The 25938-nt window shown below is 52.5% G+C and overlaps 1 protein-coding gene across 1 annotated transcript in view; it reads left to right on the top strand.

Moving 5' to 3' along the window:
• TRAPPC12 (trafficking protein particle complex subunit 12) overlaps nucleotides 1-25938 on the top strand; it is an 83226-nt gene that overhangs the window by 7093 nt on the left and 50195 nt on the right. Inside the window, exons 2-5 of the mRNA XM_043604638.1 lie at nucleotides 1591-2779; nucleotides 12613-12729; nucleotides 24766-24879; nucleotides 25458-25596. Coding sequence (XP_043460573.1) covers nucleotides 1595-2779; nucleotides 12613-12729; nucleotides 24766-24879; nucleotides 25458-25596 — 1555 coding nt within the window. The 5' untranslated portion in view covers nucleotides 1591-1594. The remainder of the gene's footprint in view (nucleotides 1-1590; nucleotides 2780-12612; nucleotides 12730-24765; nucleotides 24880-25457; nucleotides 25597-25938) is intronic.

Below are 25938 nucleotides of genomic sequence, written 5' to 3'. Positions count from 1 at the left end.
TGCTTTGTGAAGACCAAGAAGGCATTTTATTTTTTCCTAGAAAAACCCTCATCTTTCTTACCTGGGATTTGTTCCCTATAAGAATAGAACTATATACGGTAACGTTTGCTCAAAAAGTCCTTTAGGAAAAGGAGGCATTTTCTTTAGACGTTGAACTCTTTGTTTCATTTTGTGGCCTCTGCCGTCCCGTGTCCACACAGTATTTCAGCTGTAACTGGCCCTGGTTTCTCAACTTACTAGCGGCACAGCGTTGAGCAAGCTGCATGAGCTCTGCAGGCGCCAGCCTCCTCATCTGCCCGATGGAGCAGGTCTCAGGGTGGTTCTGAATCCAGGAAGAATGTACACGCACAAATCTTAGATCGGTGCCGAGGGCCCGGTGTGCGCTAGTAACTGGTCCAGTCTGCTGCCATTGGCTCTAGCAGTCAGCGTGCCTCAGGGAGGATGTGGAGAGATTATCACAGGTTGGAAGAGGACGTCTTCAACTGAATCTTAAAGAACACTTAGGGTTTAAAGAGCTGGAGACCTCACCCCATTAGGATGGCCAGTGTCAGAAAATAGCAGGTGTTGTCAAGGACGCTGAGAAATCGAAATCCTTATGCACGGTCTCACAGAATGCAACCACTATGGAAAACGCTTTGTTGACTGTTCAAACAACAGTTAAAAATAGAATTGTCCTAAGATTCAGCAATCCTGCTCCTGGGTGTATACCCAAAAGAATTGAAAGCGGGGACCCCGAGATGTTTGTACACACATGTTCCTACCAGCAGTCACAGTAGCCAGCGTGTGGAAGTGACCCAAGTGTTCATCAGTGGATGAGTGGATTAAAAAAATGTGTAGACACAATGGGGTATTGTTCAGCCTTAAATAATCAGGGAATTCTGACATACGACCATCTGGGTGAACCTTGCGGACGTTACACTGTGTGAAATAAGCCAGTCACAAAAGTACCATGGCGTCCCACTTAAGTGAAGTACATAGAGTAATGAAGTCCAGGGAGTCATGAAGTAGAAGGCGGTTATCCGAGCTGGCAGCGGGGGTGGGGAAGGAGGGCCCCGGGAGGTGGTGCCTAATGGGAACATTGTTTCAGTTTGCAAGATGACAAGAGTTCTGGGGATGGACGGTGGTGGTGGTTGCACACTGAATGCACGTGACACCACTTAGTTGTAAACTCAAAAGTGGTTAAGACAGTAAGTAGTATAGATGGGGTGTGTCTTTTACCGTGATCAGTCAGTTGATAGATGGCTGGAGAAATGGAGTCTTTCGAATATGTAACTGACAAAGATTTTCTAATAGACTTAATTTTTTGGAGCAGCTGGAGGTTTGCTGCTAAATTGAGTCGGGGGTTCAGCGGTTTTCCGTGTGCCCTGTGTCTCCCCCACAGTTACATGCGGTGCACCTGCACGGGCACATCATTATCCTCCAGAGTCCACGGTTTACCTTAGGGTTCACTGTTGGCGGTGTGCCTTCCGTGGGTTTGGGCAAATGTATGATGTCATGTGGCCACCATTTGTCTGTAAGTTTAAGTCAGCTCAGTAATGACAGAGGTTTTAGAAAGCTGATGAGGTTGGTTCATTTCTGTCTTGGCTTCAGGACCATGGAGAACGCTAACGGTGCCAGCCAGAGCGCGGCCGAGGAATCTCTCCCGGCCGATGGGCGAGCCGGGAGCACCACTCCGCAGGGAGAACAGGGCCAGCTCCTTTATCACGAGGAGACCATCGACCTCGGTGGAGACGAGTTTGGGTCTGAAGAGAACGAGACTATATCGGAAGATTCTAATCATTTTGTAGATAAGCTTAATGAGCACATGATGGAGAGTGTCCTCATTTCTGACTCTCCTAACAATAGCGAGGACGACACAGGTGAGCTGGGCTGTTTGCAGGATGTCGTGGAGCCTGCAGACGGTCACGCTGATCCCAGACCGGAAAGTCTGGTGGGTGAAGGAGCAGTCGACGCGCTGAGCAATGACACTGGAAGCGACGGAGACGGGGGAGACCGTGCATCTAAAGGCGGCTCTGACGCGACCCCCGACCCAGAGCTCGAAGAAGTAGAAGGTGCTCCCGCCTTGGGAGAAGAGGGTGCCGAGGACCCGGGCCCGGAGGGGCCGGGGCACAGCCCGCCTTGCAGGCAGTCCCCTCGTGAGGAGGAGCCCGTGCCCGTGTGCACCATTTTCAGCCAGTCGTTCGCCCGCTCCCAGCCGCCCCTGCTGCTGCGGGACGGCTTCCAGTCCCAGATGGTGAAGTCTCCGAGCTGTGGCGGTGCCAGCGACGCGGTGGCCAAGACCCCTCCCCAGGCGGTCCAGCCAAGCCCCAGCCTCAGTAAATTCTTTGGTGACCCCGGCAACTCTAGTTCCTTGGCCTCGGACTTCTTTGACTCCTTCACCACGTCCACTTTCATCTCCGTCAGTAACCCCAACGCGGGCTCTTCCGTTCCCGAGAAACGGTCTTCGCTCTCCACTCCGGTGGGACCGAGATCCCCGGGTTCTGCTGCGCCCTGTCTCTCCCCGGGGATTGAAAAGTCAGAGTCCGCCGTTCCCACGGCTTCCCTAGAAATTCCTCAGTCTCCGAAACCGTTTTCCCAGATCCAGGCCGTGTTTGCAGGGAGCGAGGACCCCTTCGCCACCGCCCTGAGCATGAGCGAGATGGACCGCAGGAGCGATGCCTGGCTCCCCGGGGAGGGGACCCGGGACATCTTGATTTCAGTGGCAACCCAGCAGTACAGCACGGTGTTCGTAGACAAGGAGAGCCTCACCATGCCGGGCCTCAAGTTCGACAACATCCAGGTAGGTGCGGGCCGCCTCGCAGGGCACTTCCCAGTGAAATAGGTCGTCCGTGTCCACATCCGGCTCCTTTCCATCTCGTTCTGTTTTCCCCGGTTTCTCACTCACCCCCCATTCACGTGTGTGTGTGTGTGTGCATGTGTGTATACACACATGTAAAAACGCCTTCAAGGACTGAAAAATCTGCCTTGTCCAGCAATTCCTAAAGTTCTCATTTTGAGAGTCCGCGTTATGCCTCTAGTCAATTTGGAACTCCGTTGATTTCCCTAATAAAATGTGTTTAAGGCACTAATCAGTCTTGGAAGTGAGCGCCCGCAAGGTAGATAGTTACATCAGAATTCTCAGAAATAGCTGTGAACCTTGTGTGAGCACGTTATTTGTGACATTTAAGCTTCAGCAAATAACCCCCATTCCTTTTTTTTGTTGTTTACCAAATAATGTGCTTTATGTAGAAAGAGGTTTTATACATTTCATTAAGAAAAATATGAATGGCCCCCCCAAAATAAAAAACCACAAAAATGTCTGAACGTTCTAGAGAATAAACGGTAACATAGAAAAGTTCAATCTGGTAATCAAAGACAATGAGATTATTTCCATTTTCCATTATCTTATTTTTTTAATGTTTATTTATTTTGAGAGAGAGAGAGCGTGAGTGAGGAGGGGCAGAGAGAGGGAGGGAAGGAGCGAGGCAGAGACTCCCAAGCACGTGTGCGTGTGCACTCTCCCTAAATAAATAAGTAAACTTGAAAAATAAGTAAATAAAATAAAATAGGAATGATGAGGGGCGCCTGGGTGGCGCAGTCGGTTAAGCGTCCGACTTCAGCCAGGTCACGATCTCGCAGTCTGTGAGTTCGAGCCCCGCGTCGGGCTCTGGGCTGATGGCTCGGAGCCTGGAGCCTGTTTCCGATTCTGTGTCTCCCTCTCTCTCTGCCCCTCCCCCGTTCATGCTCTGTCTCTCTCTGTCCCAAAAATAAATAAACGTTGAAAAAAAAAATTTTTTTAAATAGGAATGATGAGATAACAGAATTTTTAATGAGATTCTTATTAAATTTGAAGGCCTGAGTACAAGATGGCCTGAAGCGTGCGCAGTGCGGTAAAAACGTTTACACGCACGACACGCACACGACACCTACTGGTACGGTCAGGTCGCCGGCTGGCGGTTGCAGCACATCGGGCAGATCGCAGGGGGGTCGTCAGCTGTTGCCCGGCCCGGGGCGTGGGGGGCGCCGCCCCGGCCAGGCTGCAGCCGCGTGTCCTGCGCGTGTGTGTCCTCCCAGAACTGGAGGCGGGACCGGCGGTCTCCCGCAGCCCCGCTGCACACACCCGGCTGGGTCGGAAAGCCCGGTGCGTGTTGGTTTATGTTGGTAAACCTCGGTGAGCCGCTGAGCCCGGGACGAGTGCCCCACCGGGGACGTGGAGCCCTTAGTTATTTTCTAGGGCCCGAGAAGCGCGAGCCCACAGGCTTTGGACACTTCGCGTGGTGGTCTCGACGGCTGTTCAGGCACCAGACCCACACTTGCCGCGCGCGTGCTGTCAACGGGGCGGTGTTCGAGGCGTCCCCTCCACCCGCTCAGGCTGAGCTACCGAACATGCGCTTACCTTTGCGGGATCTTTCTAACGCATCCCACTTACGGGCTCTGAGTCCAGGGGACACTGGGACCCGTGGGATTAGGTTGACGTTTCCACACGGTCCTTCCCTGGCCCCGCGTGCATCCGCTGTACCCGCGGTGGGGCCTTCATGTTCTGCCTCTCGTCTCCTCCCTGCCCCCTTCCTGGGGTCTCTGTGCTCTGCTGCTCGGTTCCCGGGACCTCGGTGGGACCGGCCTCCCGGCGCTTCCTCTCCAGAGAGTCTGTGGTTTGCAGTTTGCTTCTCCCACTGATTGTAATTCTCTCCCGGTTGGCAAGAGGCCTGGGGTGAGCGTGTGACGTTTCGTGGATGGGGCCACGAACGCTGAACACGGGGCAGGCTGGTTAGGGTCAGACCGTGACGGTTGTCCTGCCCAAAACGTCAGTCATTCTTGAGTCAAGAAACACAAGCACCGAAGCTCTCTGCTGGTTGCACCTGGACTGAGTCATGTAGGAGACCCTGGCATAGGTCCTCCCCCGCTTTAAAGCTGCTGTGACTTCCCTCCCCAGTTCCACGCTGCTAACCGTGAAATACCCAGAACGTTCCACGAGTCAGCAGGGACTCAGGAGCTCCCACTGCTTGGGCAGAACGCGGGGGGACAAGCAGGAGGCAGTGTTTCTTCCTTTATTTCCTGCAAGAGTCCCTCCGTAACGTCTTGGAGTTCACAGTGGCTGTTTCGGGAACCTCGTGGTGAGTTGAAATTTGAACGAAGAACAGTTCCCAAAATACCTTTGACCCTCCCACGTAACAAATGTGCTAGATGTGTGTTTGCTTGTATATCACCCTTCAAAGAACCTTTCATTCCCAAAACAGACAAGGAAAACCGTACGGTTAACCTTGAATGGACGGGCTGGTGTATTTGCCAGAAGACGGAAGATTGGCTTTTCTGTTAACTTTCTGCGCACACCAAGCTTTTAAAACCATGTCGCAGATTTACCTGTAACTGAGTTTCGCCTTCGTCACTGTTACTATCGCAGACTTGTTCATGCACAATCAGCTTTCTAAAGCACTCATGTTTGACGTTTTTTCCAAATTGCTCACCTATTGGTACCTAATTAAAAATTGCCTTCCTGTGGGGTAAAAGTTGAGAAGATTTTGAATTTGTTTCTTTACAAAGTGACATCCATGGCAGTCTGCGCTAAGTTAGTGGCTTAAAGGTGAGCTTGTGTCACACCATCCCACCAGAGTGATGTCAGGAAGAGGACAGGCTCTTTTAGTTCATTGTGGTCGTCCGTGACCTCTGTTCTGGGTTTTTTTTGTGGGTTTTTTTTTTAATGTTTATTTTTGAGAGAGAGACACAGAGTATGAGTGAGGGACGGGCAGAGAGAGAGGGAGACACAGAATCGAAGCAGGCTCCAGGCTCTGCTCAAACACAGGGCTCAAACCCACAAACCGTGAGATCATGACCTGAGCCGAAGTCGGGTGCTTAACCAACTGAGCCCCCCAGGGGCCCCGTGGCCTCTGTTCTTCAAGAAGTATATGGGAAGTTTGTGGGGAAGTAGTTCAGAACGAGTAAGGAACGGAAGTAGAGAATCGTTTGCCTGGCGCACCTGACGCGCCCTTGGAGACCAGATCCTTCCACCACCCCCTCTCCTGTCCCCGGTTCTCTCCTCCCCCGCCCCTTGCCCGCAGTGGGATTTGACAGGAGTCCCCTCGGGGAAACCCACCGTCTACGTGAAATCGCCCTTCCGCGCCGTTCCAAGTCCTGTGTCAGGAACCTCCTGGAAGCCAAAGACGTACCTGTTACTCGGGACTGCCAGCTACAGATATTCTCAGCTTTAGTTGTGTGATCTCCATTTTCATTTTTAAAGGTTATTTTTTTTCTGGATGTGCAGTATGTTTACAGTATAAAGTTCAAGGTTGACAGATGTTTTTCCCATTTAGCACTTCAGAGATGCCCTTCCAACGTGCTCGGGACGTGAAGTTTATAATAATTTTTATCTTTGGGGCGTCTGGGTGGCTCAGTCAGTTGAGCGTTCCACTTCGGCTCAGGTCATGACCTCAAGGTTTGTGGGTTCAAACCCCACACTAGGCTCTGTGCTGACAGCTCAGGGCCTGCTTGAGATCCTCTCCCTCTCTTGTCTCTCTCTCTCTCTCTCTTAAGAATAAATAATCATTATTATAATTTTCATCTTTGCTCCTCTGTACCTAAGTACATGTTCTCCTCCAGTTGAGTTTAAGATTTTATCCCTGGTTTCCAGCCGTTTGACCCTGACAGGCCTTCACATGGTTTTCTTTTATGTTTATCTTGCTTGGGACTCGACCTTGTTGGTTTGTCGTTTTCGCCAGTTTGGGAATGTTTTGGTCCTTACTTGTTCAAATAGTTCTTCAGTTTTCCGCTCTCCCCTCTCCACTCCCGGGACTGCGATTCCACATATTATTTGCTGTCGCCAAAGAGGCCACAAAGGATTTCTTTTTGCTTTTCAGTCTTTTCTCTCTTTTTGCTGAACGTTGAAATTCCTGCTGTTATTTTCTGAAGTCCGTATATTTTCTCTTCTGTACTTTTTAGTTTGCAGTTGATGCTTTCCAGCGGAGTCTTCGTAGTTTTTTTTCTCCAGAATTTGCGTTTGGTTCTTTTTTAATGTCGTTTTCTTTATTTGCTATGTTGAAGTTTTACTTTAGATTCTCAAGCACATTTGTAATAGCTGTTTTAAGGTTCTCCATCATCTCTGTAATCTCAGGGTCTGTTTGTATTTCTGTTTTCTCTTGGTTCTGGGTCACACGTGCCTGTTTTGTCACATGTTTGGTAATTTTTGATTAGAGGACAGACATTGTGGGTTCAGTGTTTTTGAAAGTCTGTATTTTGTCATCTGCAAAAAGACATGTGCTTTGTCCTGGGAGGCAGGGAAGTCATGTGCAGATTTAGTTGATCTTTTCCAGGTTTGTTTTTAAGCTTCTTAGGGTGAGTTTAGAGTAGCTTCCACTGTTAGGTGACCTTTCTGACATCTGCCTGAAGCCTCAGTGTTCAGCGAGAGTGCCACAAACAGCTGGCCTGACCTGGACATCTTCGGCCTGCGTGAGCTCTGAGAATCGTTCGGCTCCCTTGTCATCTTGCCCCATCTTCCAGAGTGTCACCCTGTGCACATACTGCTTAGTGCTCCACAGTGGGCTCAGGCTCCTTCTCAGGACTCCCTCCTTCCCAGGGCCCCCTCCTTCCCAAGACTCCCTCCTGCACAGGGCTCCCTCCTTCCCAGGACTCCCTCCTGCACAGGGCTCCCTCCTTCTCAGGACTCCCTCCTGCATAGGGCTCCCTCCTTGCCAGGACTCCCTCCTGCACAGGCTCCCTCCTTGCCAGGACTCCCTCCTGCACAGGCTCCCTCCTTGCCAGGACTCCCTCCTGCACAGGGCCCCCTCCTTCCCAGGACTCCCTCCTGCGTGGGGCTCCCTCCTTCCCAGGGCTCCCTCCTTCCCAGGGCTCCCTCTTGCAAATTCCAGCCCCCTGAGCTTCTGGGAGCCCCGCCTTTGTGTCCTCACCTCAACAGGTTCACCGTGCTCTGCTTGGGACTCCTCCCCACACGGTGGTCCAAAAGCGCCTATGAATTCAAGAGTTCAAATCCCCTTCTCCCTTCTCGTAGAGCCCCATCCTTTTCCGTGTCTGAAAGCTGTTGCGTCATCATCTTTTGCTCTGGGACAGTCCAGTCCCAGCTGCTGTGGAACAGACAGAAGCAGAAGTCACTCAGCCGCCTGCGTTCACACACTCACAGACGGGCCTTTCCTCGGGCCCTCGTCTAAGTTTGCTTACCCGAGTTGAGGCACGTGCGTGCGGAAGGTCTGGAGAGGCCGGCGCAAGCCGCTCTGTGACAGTGTCAGACTGCTCTCCCTGGAAAAGCATCTCTCAAATTCCGATTTGTTTAGGGCCTCACAAGAAAAGAAAAGAGGGGTAGATTTGGTTTTGATTCTACAGCTGTATGGAAATACAGTTCACATGCCACACGGTTCACACTTCTCACGGTTCACTGGTTTTTAGCCTTCTGAGAGGATCATGCAGCCATCGCCACCGGTTTTCGCAACGTTTGTGTCTCCCGAATAGAAGCCCAAATGCTTCCACCCTCTCTTCCCGTCTCCCCCGCCCCAGCCCAGCTCCGGGCAAGCACTGATCTCTGTCTCTACAGATTCTCCTGTTCTAGACGTTTCCTACAAATGGGATCCCACGACACATGGTCCTTCCTGACTGGCTTCTTTCACTCAGGATGACGTCTTCAAGAGTCGTCCGTTTTGTAGCATGGACGGGCCCCCGTTCCTTTTTATCGTCGAATAGTGTTCCAGGTTATGACTGTTCACGTTTTACCTACCCATTCATCCCCTGATGAACATCTGACTTCTTTCCACTTTTTGGCTGTTGTGAGCACTGCTCCTCCTGAGCACCCGTGAGCAGGTTTCTGTGTGGACCCATTTCCTTTTCTCTTGAGTGCGTACCTCGCGCCGAGGAGCGGGAGCGCTCGTCACGTGGCAGCCTGTGTTCCACGCTGTGAGAAGTGTCCAAACCGTCTTGCAGTGGCTGCACTGTTTTCCGTTTCCCACCAGTTGGGGGTTTTGTTTACTTTTGTGTGTGTGATGTTGTTCGTTGGGTGGTTCTGCTTACCCCGGGAGAGAACACACACCGGAGCGGGAGGACAGAAGGCTCCAGAGCCGGTCCCCTGGAGCCATGCACCGAGCTCCACGTGTGCCGGGTCGGGCGCAGGGGCCGCTCCCTTTCCAGCACCGCTGCCCCACGGCCATTGTGTCTTCAGGTGTCCCAGACCAGAAAGCCTGTACTCTTGAGTCGGCTGCCCTGGTTTGCGTTTCGTCTTTGTCCACTAGAATCCAGGAGGGACTGCTGAACTGTCCCCTCTCTGCAGGAGGCAGAGAGGAGGCGTGATGGCCCGCAGCCATCCGTGAGCAGAAATCAGCCGCTGCTCTGCACGACACGTACAACGGGGGGGAGCAGGCATCCTCCCCGTCGCCTGCCTGAGTCCTGGCTTGTTCCCCTGCTGTCTCTTCACATTCCCTGCCCTGGCCTTGGGTGCACTAGTCCCTCACCTACAAGCTTGCCGATTTGAAGCGGCCCTGTCTCGGGTGCAGCAGCATGGCTCTGACGAAAGCCCAAAGCGGGGGAAGCTTGCACCCCTCTCTCCAGTGACCACAGGAGGACGTGCAGTTAGGGGCCGTGGCCCCTGTGCCGTGATCCCTTCCACTTAGTGACAGCACCAGCAGGCCACCCCCTGGGCTCTCGTGGGTGCGATATGTGTTTGTCACACAGATGCTCACGTCCCAGGAGCTTCCTGTGCCAGCCGAAATGTCAACCAACAGAGTATTCCACGGGGAGAAGATTTTGCAGCGTGGTCTAGTTAACGGAGGCCATTGCAGGGATGAAGGGGTTAACATGGCCCTCCCTCTGCAGCATCAGGATGCGAAGTGGCCCTTTCCTGGCTCGCAGCTCCTCTGGCCCAGACGGAGTCACGTTCCTGCAAAGCTTTATGGAGCCATCTGGCTGAGCTCCTTTCATTCTGCCCTGTAATTGTCCCTCTAGACCAGTTAGCCACCGCTGTGGCTGCAGCACGGGAGGCATTCAGCCTCACTGTCTGAAGGCAGAAGGCCTTAAAACTGCCGCTTCTCCATCTTTGCCCCTGTGTATGCAGGAGGGGTGGCTCGGCGCCCGGGGCCACAACCAGACACGTGACCTGGAACCCCGCCAAAGCCACCCTCCCCCTTAATGGGGGAAGGGCAGCCACAGACCCCTGCACACATCGCCCGCACGGTGGTGCCTTTGAAGTGTCGCCATCTGGAACGATAATGAAGGATTACCCTTGCTGGCGCACACCGAGGGTAGGGAGACAGTAGGAAGGACCTGGGCAGTTGTAGGGTGTGCACACTGACTTCCTCTCCGTCCTCAGTCCCTGTGTGCTCTCGGTGCTCCCCTGCACCATTAGCATCAGCTCGCTGAGACGGAGAGGTTTTAGTCTTGTCCTCCTGCACACCTCCCCCAGGTCGGACGTCTCCATGGTCATTGCAGCCTTGGGAGTCCTTCCCCTCCTGGCCTGGCCAAACCACTGTCTCCTCGGCCCCTCCCCCTTCCATCTTCCCTTTATGTTTTTTCTTCTTTTTTGAAAATTTATTTTTCTATCTAGGAATAACTGACACAGTGTGTTAGTTTCAAGTGTGTAACTCGAGTCACTATTTGTCCGTATCGTGAAACGATCACAGTCGGTCTGGTTTACATCCGCCACCTTCCACGGTTACGGCAGTATTTTTCCTGTGATGAGAACTTTGCAAGTACACGCTGCTGTCCGGTTCCTTCCGGCTCCGCACCGTCCGTCCGTTAATCCCGGCGCCCTGGTTGTGTGGTGATGGAAAGTTTCTAGCACCTGACCACCTGTCCCATTTGGCCCGCCCCCACTCCCCGCCCCTGCCTCTGGCGGCCACCAGTGTGTTCTCTGTACCTAGAAGCTGCTTTGCTGCTTCGGTTTTTGTGTGTTTGTGATTCCACCTGTAAGTGATCACGATCATACAGGATTTGTCTCTCCGTCTGACTTATCTCATTTAGCATAATGCCCTCAGGGTCCATCCATGCGGAAACAGACGTCAAGATTTCCTTCTCTTGTCGTGGCTGAGAACTGTGGCCGTGTGCAAACACACCCCCTCCTCTTTCCCTCTTCATCCGTCCACGACACATGGGTTGTTTCCACGTCTTCACTGGGGGAAGTAACACCACTATGAACATGCAGGTGCAGACATCTTTTTTTTTTTAAAGCAGGGGTGTATTTTATTTTTTTTATTTTTAATTTTTTAACGTTTATTTATTTTTGAGACAGAGAGAGACAGAGCATGAACGGGGGAGAGACAGAGAGAGAGGGAGACACAGAATCTGAAACAGGCTCCAGGCTCTGAGCTGTCAGCACAGAGCCCGTCGCGGGGCTCGAACCCACGGACCGCGAGATCATGACCTGAGCCGAAGTCGGACGCGCAACCGACTGAGCCACCCAGGCGCCCCTCCTTTTTTCTTTTTAAATGTTTTATTATTTTGAGAGAGAGAAAGATGGTGAGCGGGGGTGGGGCAGAGAAAGAGGGAGACGGGGAAGCCCCAACAGGCTCCCTGCCATCAGCACAGAGCCCGACTCGGGGCTTGAACTCACGGACTGCGAGATCATGACCTGAGCTGAAGCCAGACGCTTAACTGACTGAGCTACCCAGGCGCCCCTTTGTTTTATGTTTTAATGTTTACTTTTGAGAGAGAGCACAAGCAGGGGAGGGGCAGAGACAGAGAGATGGGGAGAGAGAAGGAGAGGGAGAGGATGTCGAGCAGGCTCCACGCTGACAGCGCAGAGCCCAGTGCGGGGCTCAGACTCCCGAGCCCTGGGATCATGACCTGAGCCGAGGTCGGCCGCTCAGCCGGCCCTGCACCCAGGCGCCCCACAGACATCTTCTCAAGTCGGTGTTTCTGTTTCCTTGGGACCAATGCCCGGAAGTGGAACCGCCAGGCCGTAAGGTGGCTGTATGTGTAACTTCTGGAGGAACCCCACGCTGTTCTCCACGGCGGCTGCAGAGTCCTAGGTCCCAGCAGCCGTGCGCTGGGCTTCCCTTTCCCCCACACCCTCGCCAGCCATCGGGTTCCACCTGCACCCCTCCGCCCTGTCTGTGGGGCGTCTCACTGGGGATCGGGTCGCAGAGGCCCATGGGGCCCTTTTCTGGCAGACAGCACCCTCCTGTGAGCAGGGGGCCTGGCTGAATGGGTGCTGAAGGACCTGAAGGCGGGGGGACTCTTCTCACTTCCTCGGGCTTGGGGTGCACTTAGCCCTGGAGGGAGGGGCGCCCAGGCCACGAATGATGTCTCTAGCCGGGTCCCAGAGGCTTTCCCAGAGACCCAGGCAAACTGGCACGTTTCCGAGGCCAGCCCACCTCCGCGCAGACCCGGCCCTTTGTCCCCTGTGATGTCTCTTCACCCCTCGGGGGCCCACGCGAAGCCCTCCTCCTGGCGTGGTATGTCTCCCGTCGGCCTGCCGCAGGGGGTGGGGATTTACCGCTTCTCTGCAAGGGCAGGTCTAAAATACACATTTGATCAAAGGCTGTGATGCTTCAGCATCTGGGCAGCTGAAATGTTACTACTGTAGGCACGTTTTAACCTCCATACACCGTTGGAGGGAAGAGGAATCTCATTTAGTTATGGGTTCTGGTTAGCTGAGTTTAATTAACATTTTATTGTCTTGACATATTTTTCTTCCATTCCTTCAAGGGGGATGCAGTTAAAGACCTGATGCTTCGCTTCCTGGGTGAGAGAGCCGCGGCGAAGAGGCGGGTCTTAAATGCTGAGTCCGTGGAGCAGACTTTCGTCGGGTTGAAGCAGCTAATCGTAAGTTATGACGTGTTTGATTTCGAAATTGTTTTTTATAAGTCCTGCCTTTCTTCCTTCCTTCGTCATATTTTCCTTCCTTCGTCATATTTTCCTTAGAGTCACTTACTCCGGATGTATTACCTAGAGCCCTTGCATGGAAATAAAATTTTGTTGAATTAGATACCAGTTCTGTGCAGCCAAAAGCGTCCCACAAACATACTTTTAATTAGTTAAAAAGCTATTATTTTAGACGATCAAATTACTCGAAGCAACATATACTTTGATTAAATATGCTTCATCAAATATAGTAACTAGAGAGAAATAATTTTATGCTGCTTTTTTAAAACACTCCGTCGTCTCCACTTGGCTTAAAAGGTTTATTGTTGAATGGGTGGGTTCACCACAAATGCACACAGAAGTCCTTGTTCCTTAATAGGAGTGAACTCGTGCAACTATCCAGGTAGAGACGTAGTCCCAGGTATTAACAGGAAAATAGTAATAGGAAACTCTCTGAGCTGCAGGCGTTTTAAATGGATGGGTAGATGCTTCTGGCGGTCTTTGAACCCCTGGGAATCGTATGCCCCACAATTGCCTCTTTCTTGCACATCTTCTATCACGTGTACAGAAGTATGTGTCCTCCGAAAGGCAAGTAAGATCACTTGTTTGGGTGGTCAGCAGATACTTTACATATAAGGCAATTCAAGTCTAATTTCTTAGTAAGTGTAAATCAAATGCCTTATTGGGTTTCTTTTACTGAAGTGATTATGGAATTATTCCTATGCTAAGAAGCTTTGGGAAGGAAAGACGTTGGACCCACTCTGTTTTTGAAAGGGAGGGGAAACGACTTTTTAAATATCTGCACACTTTACCGTTTGTTAATGAAGTCACAGGTCTTGACAGGCGAGCATTTCCGGGGCCGAACGAAGAGGTTCTTGCATTGTTGGGCTCTTGTCTTGGCCTTGACCGGCCTGGAAGCAGCCGCTGTAAGACATCGTCATGAGCGACAGGCCACACTAGGAGTGTCACCTGGTGGTGACCAGTTTGTGTTTTAAGTAAACGCTACTCCACATACGGGGCTTGAACTCATGACTCTGAGACCAAGAATCGCACGCTCTCCCAACAGAGCCAGCCGGGCGCCCCTGTAATGACCAGTTAGAAAAGTATACCTGGAACCGGGCACAGTCATCGTGACCAGTTTGTTCCACAGGCAATCTTGTTACCTGCTGTGACTGTTTCTGCTGTTCATAAATATGTAGAGTGGGGGGCGCCTGGGTGGCCCAGTCGGTTGAGCCTCCGACTTTGGCTCAGGTCATGATCTCGCGGTCCGTGAGTTCGAGCCCCGCGTCGGGCTCTGTGCTGACAGCTCAGAGCCTGGAGCCTGTTTCAGATTCTGTGTCTCCCCCTCTCTCTGCCCCTAACCCACTCGCATTCTGTCTCTGTTTCTCTCAAAAGTAAACATTAAAAAAATTTTTTCTTAAGAAATAAATAAGTAGGTACAGTGGTTTGGGGTCTTTTCGTACATTGAAAATACTTAAAGCCAAGAGAGATTTTATTATAGTCCTAACAAGGAGACCTATTTAAGGTGGAAAATGTATTTATAAAAACTTATTACCAAAAAATATGTATGTATTTTTAAAAAGGGTGGGGGGGGGGGGGTTGCTGGGGTGGCTCAGTTGGTTGAGTGTCCGACTCTTCAGCTCAGGTCATGATCCCAGAGTTGTGGGATCGAGCCCTACATCAGACTCCATGCTGAGTGTGGAGCCTGCTTGGGATTCTTCCTCTCCCTCTCTCTCTAAAAAAAAAATTTTTTCTAATACTTAAAAACAGTCATCACCTTGCCCTGGTATTTTAATTATGTCCTAAAGTAATTCCTCTCATCATCAAGACTAGGAAAGAGTTTCAAAATGTATTTTCCTAAGTAACGTCCGTGCATTTTAAGACTGTAATTTACAGGGAAATGAATGTCATAGCCTGTGGAGGACATTTTAATCCCTGTAATAGTATCATATACAGAGTTAATGATTCCTTTTGAGTCATAGATGGGAAAGTTATGTACATACTGTTAGTTACTTGAGTGACTTTTATTGGACTATTTTTCTCATCTTTTAGAAGTCATCGAATTCCTGTGTTCATTTTTTCAAAAAGAGTAAAAAAAAAAAAAGGAACATTTATTTAAATTTAGATCTCTTTCTCATATCAAACTGACCTTATTGTCAGAGTTCTACACGTCATTTACAGTAATGATGAGATTTTTGTAAGAACTTAAAGTTTTACAGGGTATGTTTTAAATTGTAGTTATAAAAACCATTTCTTCACCAAACGCTTTTGACATCTCATAATGAGAATGGAGGAGGATCTCCAGGAAGGGGACTAGAAGGAGGAACAGAATGAGATCAAAATAGCCAGAAGCACGGTGAGAAAATACAAAACTGTAATTTCAAATCGCAGGCCACGTGTAATCCCCAGTCGTGGCTCACAGGTTGCTGAGGGGAGGTCCCAGCGTTTTGAAGGAAGGGGGTACCTGCCATTAGAACTCAGCACTGCGCTGGGTCGTCCTGGCCCGTCCTTCCAAGAATCCTCTTCTCCCCTTCCTCCAGCCTCCCCCCCCCCCCCCCCCCCCCCCCCCCCCCCCCCCCCCCCCCCCCCCCCCCCCCCCGGCTCAGTGGTCAGGCTGCCCAGAGCTATGCAGGACGCTGGAAGGAGGGCAGTACGGGCCAGCCCTGCTAGGTCCCCATCACCTGTAAGGCCAGTCCAGCTGAAGGCCATGCTGTCTCGAGGCTGGAAGAAATAAACCGCCCACGCGTGTGTGCACACGCCTGGTGTGCGTGAACAGGGATATGTCCCCTAGGCCTTGTACTTGGAACCTGTGCAGGGACAGACACTGGAGGAGAGTGATCGCAGAAAGGGAACACGGACCTGCCTCGGCACAGGGCGGGGCCCCAACACACACTTGTGTGGAAGGAGCCGTGTTACAGGTTGTTAGGGAAAGGAGGAGTGAGTCGGTGTTGACACGCAATTAGTGCGGTATTCAAAAGGGAAGAATCACAGAGATCTTTATTTCTTAGCACACTCAAAAATAAATTCCAAATAAGTTAAAACGAAATTTGTTAAATTCCAGAAAATTGAGGAGACTCTTAATGATGCAGGATAGAAAAGCATTTCTTAAAACTTTTAGGGGGAAATGGATAAATTTGACTACTTTATTTTATTTATTTATTTTTTTAATTTGACTACTTTATTTTATTTTATTTTTTTTTAATTTGACTACTTTAAAACCTGTGTACAACAAAAACACCATAAAGGGTATTAAAAAGTGAGCCACAGAATGAGAGAAGATGTTTGAAATAGATATTAAGACCTTCCTCCAATGACTAAGAAACGAAAACAGCCCAGTAGAAAAAACGGGCACATGATAGGAGGAGGCAGTTCGCAGAAACCAGACAGCCTATAAACTTGGAAAAGGTGCTCATCTTCATTGGGAATCACAAATGTGAGTCCAACAGGAGGGTCGTACATTTCAGCCGCATCAACACGGCAGCACCGGGCGTCCGCCAGCGTGCCGGAGGCGGCCTGTGTCCTTGCGGGCGCGAGCTGGAAGGCCCGCTTTGCAGAGCAACGTAACGGGAGCTGATCAGATCAACGCTGTGCAGCACCTCGGACCCAACATTCCCCCCTCTGATTCTGTACTTCAGAGAAACTCTTGCACCTGTGCTTAACAGGACGTATTCGAGAATGTTTGTTGCTGTATTGTTTGAATTAGCCAAAACTGCTGTTGGAAACCTTACTATTGAATAAGACACAGAAAGTTATGTTACGTAGTCAGGTCCCTTGGAACAGCTGAAGTACACGCAGGAGAGCCACGTTCATCAGCGTGAGAAAACCCCCAGAGCGGTGTGGAGCCCTGAACACAAAGTGCTAAGGCTGCCGTAACGTGCCAGCTTGGAAGACCAGCCGGCAGTCCCCGAGCCACGACATCCCTGATCCCACAGTCTGGGAGAGCCCTCCCTGAAAACCTAGTTATGTTTGGTGGCAGAATCTGAGCTGACCAGGCTCATTTGGTGCCATCCCCGGGACACTCCTCCTCGCTTGCCGCCTCCCTGCCCTGCTCCCCTGCTCTCCCGCTTGCCCTTTGCGGGGGAGGCAGCGGGAGCCGGCCAGGCGGAGGGACGGAGGGGGTCCAGGCTGGGCGGCCTCCTGTGGGCTCAGCGGTCCTGTGGGCCTGGCCCCTCCCCCCCGGGCGTCCCTCTGTTGCCTGGCCCTGGGTGCGTCTCTGTCCCTTCGTGGCTGTCCTGGCCTCGCCCACGTCTGTGCAGATGGCCCCTCGTCCAGCTCTCCGGGAGCCCCTGGGGACCGTCAGCAGCCTCCCGTTGCCACCAGGCTCCCAGCGGATAGGATAGTTATGGTCTTTGTTGATCCCACTTGCTGTGAACAAAAGTATTCCTGTCTGGAAATCTTCTTGAAATACCAAATTAAATTGAAGTGTAGACAAAGAAATACTTTATATTCTCTTATCATGAAAAAGAAGTATTTGGGGAGATACAGACTCTGTAAACGGTAAACTGGTCTCACCACTTCTCTGTGTTCTCTCCTCGTTTGTTTCCTTTTAAGTTGTAGTATGAGGAAGATCGTCCTCACCGTTCTGCTTTCCCTGCTAGCATGTGTGACTCTCAAACCGGAAGATAATGCACATCTTAGTCTTAAAAGGAGCCATGCCGCGTCACCTCTGGTCCCGAATCGCGGTGACCCCGTGCAGCTGGCAGGTTCTGGGTCCAGACTGGCCCCTGCCTTTCTCCCAGGCTCCTTGTACTCAAACAGGCCGCCAAGAAGGTGGTGGGGAGGCACCCCAACCCCCCGCCCCAAGCTGTTTTGTTTTTCATTGTCTTGAGGAATTATGTCATTCTGACCCCTGGAAAATTTGCCGTCAGGTTAGTGTAAGTTCATTTAGATGTTAGTACACGTCATCTATAGACCATTGGTATTGGTCAGAAAATGGCCTCGCCTAGTAATGACCCACTTAGGAGCTACGAGTGTCCTCGTACAGCTTCTGTATTCAGTCACCTGCGGGACAGTTACATTGGGAGAAACTGTAATGGGGGCATTTGTGCTTGCTATTTTCAGTTAGGAAAGGAGCCACTTTTTAAAAGATTCCCGCTTAGGGGGCGCTGGGTACCTCCGTCGGTAAAGCATCCGACCCTGTATTTCGGCTCAGGTCATGACTTCCGAGCCCCATGTCGGGCTCCGTGCTGTCCATGTGGAGGCTGCTCGGGATTCTCTCTCTCTCCTTCTGCCATGCGCTCGCTCGCTCTCAAAATAAATAAATAAGCTTTAATAGACTTGCATTTACTAAAAAATGAATCATCAAGTGAGAGGTTTTGGCTTCATTTTTAATAAATGTCATCCAGTTTGGGATATAGAAACCACATCTTAGTATGAAAAACCAGAGTAAGAGCTGAAGGCTTTTTATACGGTACCTTTTATTAGTTTTAATCATTTATGGAGAGTCTGTATTCACAGAGTGCTTGCCAATAATTTTATTACACGTTTAAATGTTTCACTGGTGGTGGGTATCTGTGCATGGTGGACGTCAAATAAGGTAGGCGTCTTTACTGGGCAACGAATCTTTGTTTCACAAATATGTAAATATCCAGGATCAGATCTTCTCGTTTATGTATCTTTGCACCCACACGGATTCTGTGTGTCTCTGAGGTCCGTCGGTAGATCACATGGGAGCTCACGGGGGTGGTTCAGTGTCAGGCAGCTCCTTATCTAGTGTAGTGAAATCCCTTTTTTCCCCCAGGAAAATACCTCTTTCCTCACGTGTTAACTGCCATACTTCGTGACTTATACCTCCATACTTGATTTTTTTTTTTTTGTATGATTTCAACACGCATTGATTTTGTTCCTGCGTAAAGCACGGTTCTACGTAATGGATGGGGTGAGCATGTCCCCAGTGTGTGGGACACAGGGAGAGGTGTGCCATTTCTAGACGGCCACAACATAACGGCCTCATCCACGAGTGCGATGGCCCACTGTGTGTGCGGCCTGTCCTTTTTTTCATTCACAAACCTCTGTTCCCTCTTTTTACAAACAGCATGTCCTTTTTTTTTTTTTTTTTTTAATACTTATTTTTGAGAGAGAGAGAGCACCAGGGGGGAGGGACAGAGAGAGAGGGAGACAAAGAATCCCAAGCAGGCTCCAGGCTCCGAGCGGTCAGCACAGAGCCCGATGCAGGGCTCGAACCCACAAACTGTGAGATCATGACCTGAGCCGAGGTCGGCCGCTTCACCGACTGAGCCCCCCAGGGGCCCCCAAACAGCGTGTTCTTAATTCTGAAAAAGTGAGAAGTAAAACCATGGTCAGTTAACATTTTCGTATCTGACTGTGTGTATGTCTACAGTAAGTCTGTGTGGGGAATGTGAATACATATGTAGGTATATATATATGTGCTATACAAAACTTCATGTTCTATTTTATACTTTAGTATCTTTTTATTAATATTTCTTAAACATTGTCCAATATTGAAGGGTCTTTACAAATATTTTCTAACTGCATCATCTGACGCTATTATAAATAATCCTGGGGGGCGCCTGGGTGGCTCAGTCGGTTAAGCGTCCGACTTCGGCTCAGGTCGTGATCTCGCGGTCCGTGAGTTTGAGCCCCGCATCGGGTTCTGTGCTGCCAGCTCGGAGCCTGGAGCCTGTTTCGGATTCTGTGTCTCCCTCTCTCTGACCCTCCCCCATTCATGCTCTGTCTCTCTCTGTCTCAAAAATAAATAAACATTTGGGGCGCCTGGGTGGCGCAGTCGGTTAAGCGTCCGACTTCAGCCAGGTCACGATCTTGCGGTCCGTGAGTTCGAGCCCCGCGTCGGGCTCTGGGCTGATGGCTCAGAGCCTGGAGCCTGTTTCCGATTCTGTGTCTCCCTCTCTCTCTGCCCTTCCCCCGTTCATGCTCTGTCTCTCTCTGTCCCAAAAATAAATAAACTTCGGAAAAAAAAATTTAAAAATAAATAAACATTAAAAAAATAATAATCCTGGGATGGACCATCTTGTACAGAAATCTTCTCTACATATATGATTATTTCCTTAAGATAAATGCTGGGAGGAGAATGAGGTCAGAGTATGGGCAGTTTGTTTTTTTAATGTTCATTTTGAGAGAGAGTGTGAGCGGGGGAGGGGCAGAGCGAGAGCGAGAGCGAGAGCGAGAGCGAGAGAGAGAGAGAGAGAGAGAGAGAGAATCCCAAGCAGGCTCCATGCTGTCAGCACAGAGCCCAGCGTAGGGCTTAAACTCACGAACCGTGAGATCGTGACCAGGGCCGAAATTATGAGTCAGACGCTCAACTGACTGAGCCCCCCAGGCGTCCCAGAGAATGGACAGTTTGGGGGCTCTTGATACATTCTTTTTCAGGAAGATGATACCGTGTGTACATTTACCAGCAATATGCACACGCCTCTGCCATAGTGTCTCCTTGTCTGTCCTGACTTGTATCTTCTTCAGAAATCATTTTTTTCTCATTTCTTAGGCTAACGATGGCATTTGCTGCTTTTTTGTTTTTTGGCTAATGAAAATCAATCACTAATAAGTTATAATTTATGTGTCTTTCATTATTAGTGTAGCTTTTTTTACTGCCTTTTTGTAGTTGCGTGAATTTACTATTTCATAATTTCTTGTAACAAACGCACATGATAGGTACGATACTGTAGGAATACTTTTAAAAGTTAAAAAGCGTCCTCTAGACAAGGCCATTGTCCCAAGAGCTTACCTAGAGGGAAGTGGGACACAGTCACTGTTAAAGTGACCTTGGACACTGGGTCCACGCAGAGTGGATGAGACAGACTGTATCCCACAGCAGGTGTTTCTTAGCCCTCTTTTCATTGTTGGCCCCTGAGGAGCATTTTGCAACATATTCTCCTAATTGCTCACCTCCACCCTCAACCCCATGTGAAATAAAATACTGAGGAGGAAGATTCTGTCGGGTGGGGTTAATGTTTGGAGGTCCATTAATGGCCGTCACCCAAGAATGGGATTCCGTCCCCCTGGGGGGGCCGTCTCCCCCCAGGCACGTGCGTGCCGGCGAATCAGGAATGGGCAGGAGGGACGTCGCGAAGCTGGAGTCTGAGTCGGGGGTGGGGTGGTGGTCCCGGCAGCCCCTCCTCGCCAGAAGCCGGGGTGACAGCTGTGACGCATGAGCGCACGGACAGCTGACCGGCAGGGACGGCAGTCCCAGCCGCATCACAGACTGTGCCCTCGTTTCCGCCCGCAGGGTGGCCGGCTGCGGTGACAAGCGGGTGACGGGGCACGCGTCCCCCGCCGGCCGGAGGTCGCACAGGTGGCAGTGGGAGCTAACGGGTGTCTGCCTGCTTCTCCTCCCTGCCACCCTTCCCCCACCTGGTGACGTTGGGCCGCCAGGTCTCCGTGGGGCCACGGCGCCCGGGGAGAAGTGCCACGCCCCAGCCAGGTGCTGGCAGGAAGGTGATGGCCCGCCTCCCGGGACCTTCAGCGCCGCGGTCCATCCAGCCTCCTCGGCTTCTGTGGTGGCTCCCCGGGCCTTTCTGAACGGGCCCTGCCTCTTGCAAACCTCCAGCCCTCCCTGGCTCCTGGCTGGAGCAGACAAGTGACCCCCCACCCCAGCTCAGAGCAGAACGGGAGGCCGTGGGACAGAAGCCTCGCTCCCGGGGCAGACATGCACCTCGTGCGCCTGCTGAGACGTGCGTCCAGAGTCCTTCCCTCTCGACTCGCGGGACCTCGCGCTGTGGATCATCCTTCCCAGTACACAGCCAGCCTCCCTGCAGCCAGACCCTTCTCATCGCCACTCGGTTGCAAACAGGCACAGATCAGGCGGCACCGCCTCGCCTCCTCCCTCGCCTTCACGGGGTCCCCCGTCTCCCCGCTCCCCTGCCCGTGGTCCACCCGTGTCTCTTGGTCCGACTTCCCGCCCCATCTGCCCGTCGCACCAGCGCTCGGCGAGGCCACCTGTGATTCTGCTGCCGCCGTGCCCGCCACCTCCGGAGCCCTGAGGACTGTCCCCTCCCTGCACCCCAGACCCACATCCTTCACCCCCCCCCCCCCGGCCACCCCCTGCACATGCAGACCCCGCACTGCCCCGGGGCAGTGCCCTCCTCTCTTCCTAACCTCAGACCCGCACGGAAGCGGCTGGTTTTCCTCTTCCTCGTGAACGTCTCAAAGGCCCTCAGATTCAGCGTTGTCGGAACCGAATTTCGGACTCTGAGCTCTGACCTTTGCCAGCCTTCCCCGTCTCCATGACCGCTTCACCGCCCTCGGGCGGCACGTCAGGTCTCAGACCCATCCTACAGCCCCGCTCCCCGCGTCAGGTCGCCACTCGGCCGTGTCCCTTGGCCTTGTCCACACGCCCACGCCAGTACAAGCCACCTGCAACCGTGCTTTTCAGGCTTGGAAGGACGGGCGTTTTCTCGTGACTTTTCAATCTTCAGCAGACTGAAACTTACCCTTTTTTTTCTTTAATTGTAGAGAGGGTGTGAGCAGGGGAGAGGAGGAGAGGGGCCACGGGAGGGAGGGAGAGGGAGGGAGAATCCCAAGCAGACTCCATGCTCAGCACAGAGCCCCACGCCAGGCTCCATCCCGTGACCCCGAGATCATGACCTGAGCCAAAATCAGGAGTCAGATGCTGAAGCCACTAAACCACCTAGGCGCCCCCCAGACCGAAGCTTCGTAAAATTCCGTCTACGTTAACAAAATGAAAAACACGTACCGGGTACAAGCCCCCTTTCGTTATCGTGCGTGACAATAAGTACTCTGTCGAGTGGCTCTAGAAGTTTCTGTTCCTCCGCCTTTCTCGCTCGGGACCAGTCATGAGGGGGACGTGGTCCACGGTCTCCCCGGAAGTGGCAGTGGCCAGGCCTGGGTGGCACCTGGGAGTATCTTGGGCTCGGGGGGCCCCTCAGTCTCTGGGGCAGCCACTCAGCTCTGCTGTGACCGCACCTCCTTCGTGGGAGCCCAGAACCAGCCTTAGACAACACGGACCACGTGCAGGAGGCTGGGTCCTGGAACTGCGTGCAGACCGTGTACCGCGTGGATAGGGCCTGTGGACCATACACAGGTCGCCAGCATCAGGCCTGGACACCGGCTTCACCGACACCTGCTTCGCCCCTCAGGTTCATGCGTCATCCTTACAGGGGCTGATGTTTCTGGAACGTGAGCCTGGCGTGTTGCCGGTGCCCTTGGAAGCCTCCGGAGGCTGGCCTGGCCTTACCTGCCCCTTGACCACACCTGCACTGCCCGCCCCTACCTGCCCCTCATCCTCCCCTGCCAGGCCGCCTCTTACCTGCCGCACCTCTCTCAGACCGCACCGGCCTCCTCCCTGCCGTCGCTCATATCCCCACAGCCCCCACTCACACCAGGCCTTTGCCCACTGGAGCTCCCCTCCTGCCCTCCTCACTGGGCTCATTTCCTGGGAGGCCAGCTGAAGTCATTTCCCGGGAGGACTGCCCTGAGCACTCAGTTCAGATCTGACGCCACCAGCAGGAGAGGCCAGCATGTGTGACAGAGGCAGTTGGGAAGAGAGCAATAATTAATTGCCCCTGCATACAGGATCTGCTTAGAATGTACACAGAACTGATTTGGACTTGGCCGAATAGCTTTCCCATTTGCAAGCCCAGAATATACAGCCGCACTTGTGATTCTCCCCCAGCAGTCGGAGCACCCCCGTCGGCCCAGAATTGCACCTGAGGGGCCCTCAGGGCTGCTGTCAGGAGAGTCCGGAATCAGCAGCCGGGCCCGTGCTGTCTGGGTCCTCACCCCCACTTGGGGTTCCGCCTGGGAGGGGTGGGGTGCCCACAGGGGCAGTGCGTGCCTCAGTACCTGGAGAGGTGGGGGACTGCTCCGGTATCTGTGCGTTAAACAGCATCGCGTCATTCCCTTGCTCGGAGCCCTTCCGAGGCTCCCCAGCCCCTCAGGATGCATCGGGATCTCTCGTGGCCTGAGGCCTTCCTTGCTGACATCCCATTCTTGCCCACACCTGCACTCTCACGGCCTGTGTGCCTGCCTTCGGGATCCCGGGATCGACCGGGGTCCCTCACGCACACTGTCTCCCCCTCGCCCGGAGGGTCCTACCCCTGCCGGACCCCGCTGTTCCTCCTTCACATCTGGCTCCAGCAGCTTTCCGTTCCCTGACATTAAGTCCGGCCGCCTGGTGACGTGCACCGTGGCACCTGCTTCAGAAAGCACTTGGGGTACGTGCAGAATCACTTGAGCGATCATCGGAAAAACACTTTGTTTCATGTCCGCCTTCCTCGCTGGATCCTGAGGTGAACGCACGGAAGGCTGTGCACTCAGCCAGCTCTTTGCCCACAGGGCCTGACCTGGTCTGTACGTCTGTCGGCCACACACGTGACCGGGTGCGTCTGCTGTCCCCGAAGCTGGTTGGCGCCTGTTGCGCTGAGGAGATACGTAGATAGGAGTGAGCGTCCGCTTTTTGCTTCTTAAAACGCCGGAACATTCTCTCTGATAACATGTTCCCCTGCGTTTGCCTGCTGGCCCTCCTGTCTTCATTGCCTCGGGGTCAAAAGACAAACACAGTAAGTCCAGGTTGATCGGCTGGCACGTCCCTATCAGCCATCTTTTTTCGTCTTGGTAAAATAGAATCAAACATTTAGCACGTGAAGCCCCTCGTTTTGTAGACACACGCAGATCTTCCCGATACAGATCAATGTATCCGGCACATAGCATAAAATTAAGTTATTAACTTCATATTTGTGGAAATTACAAAATGAAGTTATCTGGATGAAAACGGAAAGCAGTGTTCTAGATGGGGGGGGGGGGGGGGCTTTCCAACAAGAGTTCTCCTCCCCGTGTTCTGCCGGTTGTTCAGTGTTAACATTTGTAGGATTTGCTCATCTCTTGCTTGGTGTCCTTCTTGCCTAATTACACACGCAGCGGTGACAAGTGGCGTTGCGCTCAGTCCCTGCCGTCGTCCGGCCTCACTGTCCTCGCCCGCGGTGGCGGGAGCCGCCCCGAGCCCAGCAGGTGCCGTGTGTCCGAGTGCCTGCGATTTGGTCACGTATCCCCTGTGTCTTCCAGAGCTGCAGGAACTGGAGGGCGGCGGTCGACCTGTGCGGGCGCCTTCTCACCGCCCACGGCCAAGGCTACGGCAAGAGCGGGCTGCCCACCAGCCACACAGCAGACTCGCTGCAGGTACGGCCCCTTTGGGTGGTCGAAACGTGGGGACACAGAAGGGGCCCGACCTTTCGTGCCACTGAGAAAACCCTGAGACGAAGATGGGCTTCCGTAGCTCAGATTGCACGTCAGTATGGCTGACTCTGGCCTTCCTGGCCCGATGGCGTGGACGCGAGCTGATTTCCCACCGTGCCTCTGCGCCCAGGGCCTCCGGCCCCTCGGAGCTGACCGCTCACCCTCGTCACACGGCCCTCTGTGACACGCGCCCCTCCTGACTCCGTGCCCTTCAGTGCCCTCCCCAGACAGGGTTCTGTCCACAGCTGCCCTCCCTTCACGCCCGCGCCCACTGGACTCCTTCTCCTGCCCGACAGGATTGTCCGACTGAGACGATTAGACGAAATCACTCATGTTGTTCTTACCGAGCTCAGGAGTCTTCTCAGAAATGCGCGGTTAGGCAAATGTGCAAAAAAACCAAGTTTGGCCTTTGTTCGGATGCACTGGAAATCAAGCTCTGCTACCAAATTCGTAGTAAACAGGGATTTCTGAACGTGACCCACGTAGGCAACCTGTCGTTTCCCTTATGTTTTGTGTTTCAGCTTTGGTTTGTGAGGCTGGCGCTACTGGTGAAGCTGGGCCTCTTCCAGAACGCCGAAATGGAGTTCGAGCCCTTTGGAAACCTGGATCAGCCAGATCTCTATTACGAGTACTACCCTCAAGTGTACCCGGGCCGGAGGGGTAAGGCACTGGTGCTCCCCGTCCGTGCCTTTGCGTGCGTTTGCTTTGCTTTGCTTTGCTTTGCACGGAAGTGTCCGTCCTCCCTTTTCCTTCCGTATCCGGGCTGGAAACCTCAAGTAAGTAACCCAGCAGCGAGCCCTGACTTACCAAATGACCTCGCTGGGTTTTCTAAGTGCACTTCCGCGGACCTAGCGGCCGGTGCAGCCATCTGAGGCACCTGCTACGGGACAGCAGTGAGATTGGGTGTAAGCACCGGTGGTGGGTTTTTTCAGACTTTCTGACTGTGCTCCGGAGTAAAAGATAGTCGTACATCGTGACTTACTGCAAACATACGCATAGAAA

The sequence above is a fragment of the Prionailurus bengalensis genome, chromosome A3 (genome assembly GCF_016509475.1).
Source record: "Prionailurus bengalensis isolate Pbe53 chromosome A3, Fcat_Pben_1.1_paternal_pri, whole genome shotgun sequence".
NCBI lineage: Eukaryota > Metazoa > Chordata > Mammalia > Carnivora > Felidae > Prionailurus > Prionailurus bengalensis.
The sequence above is the reverse complement of the archived record's forward strand: the minus strand, read 5'-3'. Positions and strand labels throughout refer to the sequence as shown.